The sequence below is a fragment of the Penaeus japonicus genome, unplaced genomic scaffold, assembly GCF_977035675.1.
Source record: "Penaeus japonicus unplaced genomic scaffold, GWHDUDI00000001_assembly GWHDUDI00000006, whole genome shotgun sequence".
Classification (NCBI taxonomy): domain Eukaryota; kingdom Metazoa; phylum Arthropoda; class Malacostraca; order Decapoda; family Penaeidae; genus Penaeus; species Penaeus japonicus.
In genome coordinates this window covers 7,858,741-7,870,993 of record NW_028234408.1, presented here as the reverse complement: position 1 = coordinate 7,870,993, position 12,253 = coordinate 7,858,741, and the positions used below count along the sequence as shown (strand labels likewise).

The window sequence follows — 12,253 nt, the reverse complement described above, 5'->3', positions numbered from 1 at the left end:
AACGCGAATCAGACTAGTTGAGTGCCTTCGGTAAACATAGTAAATATATTACGAAGAAAGTCTGCCACTATCTAAAGAGAAAATTTTTGACCAATGCATCCTCCCCGTCATGACATAAAGGGTCAGAGGGCATGGCTTACGACCAAGGCACTCGAGAGGAAATTAGTAAGCGCCCAAAGAGGGAATGGGAAAGGGTTATGCTAGGAATTTTGCTTAAAGACAAGAAAAGGGCCACTGGAACAGGCCAGCAAACAAAAGTAGAGGAAAATACTCAAGACCATCAAAGAAAAGTGGGAGTGGGCGGACACAAAATATATCGGAGACAGGACAACGAGGTGAAAAAAGAAAACAACAGCATGGGGAAAACACGACACAAAGAATGCCTAGGGCAAGATCAATGACTAGATGGCGGGATGAAAAGCAAAATTCGCAGGAGTAAAATGGATCAGAGAAAACAAGACCGGAATGACTGGAAAAGAATTTAGAGAGGCCTACGTCCTGCAGTGGATTGATACAGGCTGATGATGATGATTATGATGATGAAAAAATGATAAATATATAAAAATATATATTTATGTAATATATTTAATATGTATAAAGTGATATATTATTACATTTATTTAATATATATATATAGATATTTATATATATATATATATTTATGACATTTATATAGGTATATATATGTATATTATATGTATATATATACAATATAGATATATATAATTAGTGTATGGAGTAGTATATATATATGAGTTAATATATATATATATATATTTAATATATATTATATAGGGATAATATGTTATATATATATGTGTGTGTATATATTATTACATATACAAAATATAAGATGTATAGTTATATATATTATATTATAAAATATATATATATATATTATATATAAGATGTACATATTTAATATATATATATAATAGATATATTATATTTATACATATAATAAATATATATATATAAATATATATATAAATTTATATGTATGTATAAAATGTATAGATATATAATAGATATAAATATATTATATATATAAAAATACATAATATATAATTTATATACTATATTTATATACATAAATTTATAATATATAATATATATATAAATATATATAATATATTTATAAATATATATATATGAATTATACAATTTAATATGTGCTTATGTGTATATATATATATATAATATAATTTAGGTAAGTAAGTATATAGTAGATAAATGGTTTATATTTATATGGCATATATATATATAGATATATATATATATATTAGGATAAAGATTAAATAGAGTGTAGTTGAAATTATATAGAGATATATATTAGTGATAGATATATATAAATTGGTATATATTATATAGAGAAATATATTTTATATTTTTTTTTGTTTTATTTGTTTTACAAAACAAACACAGCGCGTCACCAGACACTTACACAAACGGACACACAATCTTAATAGATATAAGATATGTTAAATAGTCAATATAGTTTATAGGCAAATATATATGTTAGTAGTATAGGTTATGAGAAGAGATTTATAATATTTATATAGTTTAGTATATTTTATATATAAGCTTACCTGTATAGACGCACTATACTGTATGTATATATAGATATATATAGGATAGATATATAGGTATAATATATATTTAGTATATATAAGAGGTATATATGTTTTGTAGAGCTGCATATATATTTATATATATATATAAATATAATATATATATATAGAGTATGATATATATAAAGTGTAATGAGAGATTGAATGTATGTATATAATATGTATAAATATACATACATATAAAAAAATAAATAAAAAATAAAAAAAGAAAAATATATATAAATATATATAGATATAGTATATATATATATATATATATAATATATATAGATATATGTATATTTAGTACATATACATAGTTATAAATAATTTATACAATTATATATGTTGTTCTTAATATATATACTATAAGATAGTATAGGGAGATAATAGGGGTAATATATAATATAATATATAGATTCCATATTATTTGTGTATATAATTGATGAGTATATATAAGATATTGATATAGATAATATAGATGAGGGATAGATAGATAGATAGACATATATAACAATGTATATATATAATATTTTATTACTGTACATAAATATATTTGTAAATATATATAATATATATATATATATATAGATTTATATGTTTATTTATTATATATGTGTATATTAGATATATATGTTTAAAAATATATATATATATATATATAATATAATATGATATAAATGATATATTTATTTTATATAGTGATATATAGTAGGGTATGGGTGTTAATGTTGTGTTGTGGTATATATAAGTTATAATATATAGAATTATATAGGATAATATATATATATAATATATATATAATAATTTATATATATATTATATGTAGGTGGGGGGGGGGGGTGGGGGGGGTGGAGGGTGGGGGGGTTGGGGGTGGTGGGTGTGGGGGGGGGGGGGGGGGTGGGGGGTGTGGGGGGGGGTGGTGAGTTTATAGGTATGAGTGTTATGGTGTGTGTGTGTGTATTAATATTTATTTATAATAGAGTATAGATATGTTATATATTTATTTTTATATTTATATATAGTATATATGTGTGTGGGTTTGTGTGTGTTGTGGTGTGGTGTGAGATGGTTGTTTTGTGGATGTGGTGTGTTGTTTGTGTGTGGTTTATACATACAGATATAATATTATATGGTGTGTATATAATTATAAGATATATAATAATATATAAATATAGATGATATATTAGATATATATAGTACTCACAAAAAAATATATGTAATTAAGAGATATATATGAATATAGGTATATAGTTAATTATATATATTTTTATTATATTATTTATTTTATAGATATATATATATATAGATATGAAAACATATATATATATATAATATTGATTATATATATATGTAAATATATATATAATATTTTAGAATTTATAGAATATATGATTTATATATATAATAATATATATAGATATATATATTATCACACACAAACACAAAAACACACACACACACACACGACACACACTCACAGGCTACATATATTTAGTGTATATATATATATTTATATATATATATATATATATATATATATAATATAAATATATATATATATATATATGTATATATGTGTATATACATTTATATATTTAATATATATTTATATATATATATATATAAATGTATGGATGTATAGTTATATATTTATATATATATATATATATATATATAAATATATATATAATATATATATATATATAAATAATAATATATATATGAGTTTGGTGTGTATGAACATATATGTGTAATTATATATAGATTTATATAATATATATATATATATATATTATTATAATATAGATTATACAATATATATATATATATATATATATATTTATATATTATTTATATAAATATATATATATATATATGTATATATAATACATATATATATTTATATATATAAAATATATCTTTTTTATATTATATTTTATATTATATATTTATAATAATATATAAAATTTATATAATATATGTAGTATAATATATGTATTCATATGAGTTTTTTTAGTGTTAATATATATATATTTGTATATATATATATAGCTATATATTTATATATAATATATATATATATATATATATAATATATATAATATATACATACATACACACACATATATATGAGTGAATGAGTGTGTATGTGTGTGCGTGTGTATCTCTACGCGCATAGACACGAGTTTGCGTACATCATCATATATTCTCCACATTCCCCTATAACGTACAACAAACCTTGCTAGATTAACCGGAATCTCGCCTCATGAAGCAATAAACACCTGATAAGAGGAACCAGCATTACCTCTCGCACACGAACAAAGAAATCCTTCAGTTGATCCGAAGTCCGTCTCGTGCACAGACGCGTTGACATCTTGACATCAACAAAGGTTCAGGATGAAGTCCCTTGGCATTTCAACGGTTGTGGCAGCTGTTGTTATGTCAGTGTTGCAGCGTGAGTTCTAGTTTTTCCTTCCTGTTGCAAACCATCACGGATGTTGATTGGTAATCCTTGCCCATTTCAATAGGTATTCTATCCACAAAGAATACAAGGAAATCGTTGTTGCAATAATCTTATCTAAGTTTGATAGCGTGAGAGATAGAAAAGTAGATAGGGATATAGATAGATAGATAGGTAGATAAATAGATAGACTTATAGTTAGATAGATAGATATATAGTTAGATAGATAGACAGGGGGGGGAGTGAAAGAGAGAGAGAGAGAGAGAGAGAGAGAGAGAGAGAGAGAGAGAGAGAGAGAGAGAGAAAGAGAAAGAAAGAAAGAGAGAGAGAGAGAGAGAGAGAAAGAGAGAGAGAGAGAGAGAGAGATTAAGCGAGTGAGAAAGAAAGAGAGAGAAAGTGAGCGAGTGAGAAAGAAAGAAAGACAGAGAGAGAGAGGGGGGGGGGGTGGAGTGACAGACAGACAAAAAAAAGGGATAAAGAAAAAAGCACATTATTAATTTACAAATAATTTTCTACACATTCTACATTTATCTATTCTTCGAAATACGAACCCATGGCATAAAATGATGATAAAGATGATGATTAAGATAATAGTAATAGTAATGATGATGACGATGATAATAATAGTCATGAGAATGAGAATGGTGATGATGATGATGATGATGATAATGATAATGATGTTGATGATAATTATAGTGATATGTACAATAACAATAGTAACAGCGATGATGATGATGATAGTGAAAATAACAATATTAATGGTATTAATGATATGAATAGTAACTATAATGATATAATGATAATAGTGATACTGATAATGATAATAATGATAATATTGATAATGATGATAATGATGATGATAGTCATTATCATAATCATAATCTTAATTATGATAATAATGATGATAATGATCACAACAATAATGATTCAATAGCAACCACAACAATAATTATAATGACGATAAACATAATTAACAATTAACATAATGATAATTACAATGATGATGATAATCATAGTGAAATTTAGATAATGATGATAGTAAAACAATGCTAATAATAATTATCATGATAATGATAATGACGATAATACTAACAATGCTAAACATGATGATAATGATAACAATAGTAGTAGTAGTAATGATGATAATGATGATGATAATAAGAGTAATAAAGATTATATTGACTATACAAATATCAGAAAAACACATAACAGCAACACGTAACACATAACAACACGCAATAACACAAATAACACATGGAACAAGGGGGTTACATAACCGAGACATCAACCATTCCCCTTTTTTCTCCCTCACACAGTAACCGGAAGTCACGTCGTGCCTCTGACCTCTCAACTGGGATCCCAAGGTCAAAAGAGGTCATCGGATTCTGTGCAGCTAACCAAGGTCACACGAGAGGAGAGGGAAAGATGTCAACCTGGAGATGATAATCCCCCTCCGGCAACAAGAGTGAACACAACGCAAAGGTCATTTGAATAATTATGTTGTGGTCACTATCGTGGAATATGTTGTGGTGTTGTGGTCACTATCGTGGAATATGTTGTGGTGTTGTGGTCACTATCGTGGAATATGTTGTGGTGTTGTGGTCACTATCGTGGAATATGTTGTGGTGTTGTGGTCACTATCGTGGAATATGTTGTGGTGTTGTGGTCACTATCGTGGAATATGTAGATGGTTTTGTGTCACTATGTGGAATATATGGGTGTTGTGTCACTATCGTGAATATGTTGTGTCACTATTGTGGAATAATTTGTGGGTGTTGTGTCACTATCGAGAATATTTTTGAGTTGTATCACTATAAAGTGAATATGTTTGTGGTGAGTGGTCCAAACTGGAATATTGTGGGTAGTGGTCACAATCGAGAATATGTTGTGGTGTTGTGGTCACTATCGTGGAATATGTTGCAGTCATTATCGTGGAAATGGTAATGATTATGGTGATGATAATGATGATGATGGTGATGGTAGTGATAAGAATATGGATAATTGTAAAAGTTGTTGAATTGGTAATGATGATAATGGCAATAATAATGATAGAGATAATAATAAGAATGATAATGATAAGGATGATATTGATAATGATGATAATGATAATATATATATAATGATAAAAATAACAACAGCAAGACTTTCAATAATAATAATGATAATAATAGTGATAATGATAAGAGCGATAAAGACGATAATACTGATAATGATGATAATGATAATGATAATAGTAAAGTTAATAATGATAACAATAATAAAAATATAATTAGCATGATGATAATGATAATAACGATGATAATACGGACAGGAGGCTTGACAATGATGATACACAAGTATAATGAAACAACATAAATAGTTCGGGAAGCAAGGCAGCAAGGAGAGTGTAGTGAGGGCGGATAATGATGATTATAATAAATGCAAGAGAATGAAATCGCGAGGGCGGATAGAAATTGATTAAAACGAAAATATTGAAGATGCTGAAGATAAGTATGATAACAACACTGATAATAGTTATGATATTAATGCTAATAGTATTGATACTACTATTACTACTTGTAATAATATTGATACTCGTGATCATGTTTATAATATTATTATTAATGTCAATAATGATAGAACAATGGTACTGATAAACATAACACAACAATGGAAGCAGCAATAATATCGTCATTATCATTTTTTATCATTATTATTATTATTATCATCATCATTATTGTTGTTCGCATCACTAAAATGGCAATGATGATTATCACAAATAATACATTGAGGGTATGGATATTATGTTATTAATATTACTACTACTACTACTTCTGCTTTCATTACTACTAATATTGCTTCTACTACAATTACTACTATTACTGCTACCAATACTCCTTATACTACTACTATTCCTTATACTACTACTACTGCTACTACTAATATTGCTTCTATTATTACCACCACTACTACTACTACTACTACTTCTATCATTACTGCTACTACCACTGCTACAGCTACTATTACTACTACTATTATTTCTTCTACTACTACTACTACTGCTACTGCTTTTACTACTACTATTACTTCTTCTACTACTACTACTATTATTGTCACTATTAATACTACTAATGATAATTACGATAATCTTATTACTGATATGATGATAATAATATTCGAACTACTAATACCATCACCACTAATATATATTAGATAATAGTGATAAAAAAAAAAATAAAAAAAGAACAGTAGCAAAAACATAAAATATATATACACACACACACACACACACACACACACACACACACCTAACACACACTCAATAATATATTAGATTATAATAATATAAATATATATAATATAGAATATATATATATATATATATAAATCTATATATAATATATATATATATACATATATATCTATTTTATATATATATATATATATAATATATACAAATATATATATATATATATATATATATATATATATATATATATATATATCTTTCTTTACAGAGTTACAAGTTTGCGACAGGAAATGGAGAGATACAACTTGTCTGCTTATATAATTCCTAGTGGAGATGAACATCAGGTGAGACATGTTTTGTTTTTAATTTTAATCTTTTATTTTTTATCTTTTATTTAACTATTATTATTTTTTTTAATCCTCTTTGGGCAATGATATTGGTCCATCAATTTTTTTTTTCCATGGTGCAATTGAAAAAAAAGAGGGACCGCATTGAAATTCAGTGCATGGTGTTATTATGTGTTTATATGTGAGGTGATAAAGTAAGGTTAGCATCTCACTAATATTTATGCTAAAACGTGCGTTATTCTACAGGAATTTTTTGTTTATTTATATAACCTGTTAGAACACTGCGTAATTCTCTGTCATTTGAATGACCAATGACCAAAAATCTGGTTCCAAAATACATGAGTCTACCACAAATACTTGCAATCCTAGTATACCGATTAAAAAAAAATGGAAAAATTGGATTGACAAGGATCCTTTAAATTGACAAGGATTCTTTAAATGAATCCTAGAACCGGATCTGATTAATCACTGATTGATTGATCAACTATCTCCCTAAAACCATGGCCAACCCACCTATAAATTTTCACCACAATCCTAATCGTTAATTTTACGTAATCTATCTGCCAAACATATAAACTACCCGGTAATCAAACCAACAAAAGCAAAAAGAACAAAAATCAAAAACAAAAACAAAGGATATCAAAACATTTCCCCTTTCGGCGAAAATAAACATCAACAGATTAAAAAAAAAAAAAAAAAAAATCTCCTCCCGCCTAAAACATCCAACCAACTCCCCCCCCCCAAAAAAAAAAAATCAAATCAAAACCAGAAAAAAATAAGGAAAAGAGGTAAAAAAAAAAAAAAATCAAAAATCTTTCCTTTCCAGAGCGAATACGTAGCAGAAGCAGACGAACGGCGCCGTTATATAAGTGGGTTTTCAGGCAGTGCTGGTACGGCGGTGGTGACTCGTGATCAACAGGCGCTGTGGACAGATGGTCGTTATTTCTTGCAAGCTGAGGACCAGCTGGATTGCGAATGGATTCTTATGAAGGATGGGATGGATGGGGTAAGGATGGGGGGGTTGATTTTTGCTCTTTCTCTCTCTCTCGCTCTCTCTCTTTCTATCTCTTTCTCTCTCTTTCTTTCTCTTTCTATCTCGGTCATTCTTTCTCTCTCTTTCTTTCTCTTTCTCTCTCGGTCTTTCTTTTTCTCTCTCTCTCGCTCTTTCTCTCTCTCTATTTCTACCTCTTTCTCTCTCGGTCATTCTTTCTCTCTCTTTCTTTCTCTTTCTATCTCGGTCTTTCTTTTTCTCTCTCTCTCGCTCTATCTCTCTCTCTCTTTCTCTCTCTTTCTCTCTCTCTGTCTGTCTGTCTCTATCTATGTCTGTCTTTGACTAATGACTGTCTGTTTCTGTCACTGTCTGTCCATGTCTCTCTCTCTCTCTCTCTCTCTCTCTCTCTCTCTCTATCTATCTATCTATCTATCTATCTATGTATCTCATCTTATACTCCCCTTCCTTTATAATCATTGTTTTCGTTATCGTCGTTATCATCATTGTCATCACTAATACCATCATCATCACCATTAACAGTAATCAAAGTCACCATCATCACCATCACTCTCACCATCAAAATCATTACTGTTACCATTACCATCATCATAATCGTCACTATCGTCACGTTATCACTATCATCGTCATCGTCTCTTTACATCATTTTCGTTTCTTCTCCTTCACTTTCATCACCTTCTTCACCTTCACTATTTTCTTCACCTTCATCCCCGTCCCCTTCCTCATTTATCTTCTTCTTTACTTTTCTCATTTTCTTCACCTTCACTGTCCTCATTTTCTCCTCCTTCACCTTCATCACCATCGTCACCTTTACCTTCATCATTTTCTTCTTCACCTTCCTAACCTTCAGCTTCTGCATTTTCTTCTTCACTTTCATCAATTTCACCTTCACCATCTTCTTCACTTTCATCATCTTTCATCATCATCTTCATTTTCTTCTTCACCATCTTCATCACTTTCATCATAGTTCGTATCACCATAACACCGAGAATCTAATCAGTGTTATCATGTTATCAAAACTTTCCGTGTATTAACTTTATTGGCATTAATACAGCTTTATTGCCATAGATACAGTTTTATTGCCAGATACAGTTTTATTGACATAAATACAGCTTTATTGCCATAGATACAGCTTTATTGCCATAGATACAGCTTTATTGCCATACATACAGCTTTATTGCCATAGATACAGCTTTATTGCCATACATACAGCTTTATTGCCATAGATACAGCTTTATTGACATAAATACAGCTTTATTGCCATAGATACAGTTTTATTGCCATAAATACAACTTTATTGCCATACATACAGCTTTATTGCCATAGATACAGCTTTATTGACATAAATACAGCTTTATTGCCATAGATACAGTTTTATTGCCATAAATACAACTTTATTGCCATACATACAGCTTTATTGCCATAGATACAGCTTTATTGCCATAGATACAGCTTTATTGCCATAGATACAGGTTTATTGCCATAGATACAGCTTTATTGCCACACATACGTTTATATAACAAGGTTGATGATAAAGTGATTATGATTTGTCTTTAATGGTATTTGCCAGAAGAAAAAGATGTCAGTAATTATAATAATGATAATGATAAAGTTCATGATCATTCAGTTTTGATCTTGTGTGTATTTTGCAATTCCGTTGCAGGGAGTGTTTGATAGGTTTGATTTTGTTCATGCTATTGATATTGAATTAATGATGATGATAATGATGATACCAGTGACGATGATATTGATTATAGTGATAAAGGTAATGATTATATTGATTATGTTGTTTTTATTGTTATTGCTAGAATCATTATTATCTTATACTCATCATCATTATCATTATCATCATCATTGAGTTGCTATTCTTATGAATACTTATGTTATTACTAGTGCTATTATCATCCTCATGATAACAATGATAATGATAATAAAAATGATTATCATCATCATTATCATTACTATCATTATCATCATTATTATTACTATCAGCATCATCATTATTATCACTATCAGCATCATCATTATTATCACTATCAGCAGTCGGGCATGCAGTGGAGAGGAAGAGAGGGACGAGCGCCGAGCGGGAGCAGCATCATCATTATTATCACTATCAGCATCATCATTATTATCACTATCAGCATCATCATTATTATCACTATCAGCATCATCATTATTATCACTATCAGCATCATCATTATTATCACTATCTTCTTTATCGTAAATATAATTTCCCTCCTTATCAGCGTAATCAGTATCATCATGATTATCATCAATTCCCTTCCACGTCATGCTTCTGATTATCACATCATAATAGTCCCATCATCTATCACTATTTTCGCCATTTCCTGAAGGTGCCAACGGTGCTCGACTGGCTGAAAGAGCTCCCTGAAGGTGCCAAGGTCGGTGCCGACCCGCGTCTGCTGGGGGCTCAGGCTTGGCTCTCTTACTCCGAGGCCCTTCAAGGTTTGTGGGGTTTGTGCCGGGGAAATGGGGGGTGGGGGTGGGGGTGAGGAGTGGAGGATGTGGGGGGTGTCAGGGTTTTTGTTTTTTCTGGGTATTGTTTGGTTTGGTGGTTGAATGTGAGAAGTTCTTGAATGTGATATTGTTATATATGTGATATGTAGTATATATGAATAAACAAATGATTAAATAAATAAGTAAATAAATAAATAAATAGATATAAATATATATGTATATATATATATATATATATATATATATATATATATATATTTATATATATATAGATATATTGATTCATCTATTCACCTATATACATGTATATATTTCATATATATATATAATAATATATATATTATATATATATATATTATAATATATATATATATAGATCTATATATAGAGAGAGTAGAGAGAGAGAGAGAGAAAGGAGAAAGAAGAGAGAGAGAGAGAGAGAAGAGAGAGAGAGAAGAGAGAGAGAGAGAGAGAGGAAGAGGATACATACATACATACATACATTTATATGTGTTGTATACACATACTATCTATATATATATATATATATATATATATATATATATTTATTAATAGAGAGATAGAGAGAGAGAAGAGAAGAGAGAGAGAGAGAGAGAGAGAGAGAGCGGAGAGAGAGAGAGTGCAGAGAGAGGAGAGAGAGAGAGAGAAGAAGAGAGAGAATAGGTAAATATACATACATACATACATATGTACGTATACATATATTAAAATATATATATATATATATATATATATTATATATATATATATATATATATATATATATATATATATATATATATATATATATATATTTATATTATATATATAATATATATATACATATATATAATATATATATCTAAATATATATATATATATATATATATATATATATATATATATATTATGTGTGTGTGGTGTGTGTGTGAACTGTGTGTGTGTGTGTGTGTGTGTGTGTGTGTGTGTGTGTGTGTATGCGTGTGTGTGTGTGTTAGTGGTGTGTGTGTGTGTGTGTGGGTGTGTTAGTGTTGTGTTTGTGTGTGTGTGTGTGTATGTGTGTGTGTGTGTGTGTGTTAGTGGTGCGTGCGTGTGTGTGTGTGTGTGTGTGTTAGT

At 28.6% G+C, this 12,253-nt stretch overlaps 1 protein-coding gene across 2 annotated transcripts in view; it reads left to right on the top strand.

The window, feature by feature from the left end:
• Nucleotides 1–3,947: 3,947 nt before the first annotated feature.
• LOC122265814 (xaa-Pro aminopeptidase 1-like) overlaps nt 3,948–12,253 on the top strand; it is a 28,811-nt gene continuing 20,505 nt past the window's right edge. For both annotated transcript variants that reach the window (XM_086537629.1, XM_086537628.1), the window contains exons 1-5: nt 3,948–4,068; nt 5,391–5,556; nt 7,572–7,647; nt 8,477–8,656; nt 11,014–11,125. In XM_086537629.1, coding sequence (XP_086393755.1) covers nt 4,011–4,068; nt 5,391–5,556; nt 7,572–7,647; nt 8,477–8,656; nt 11,014–11,125 — 592 coding nt within the window. In that variant the 5' untranslated portion in view covers nt 3,948–4,010. The remainder of the gene's footprint in view (nt 4,069–5,390; nt 5,557–7,571; nt 7,648–8,476; nt 8,657–11,013; nt 11,126–12,253) is intronic.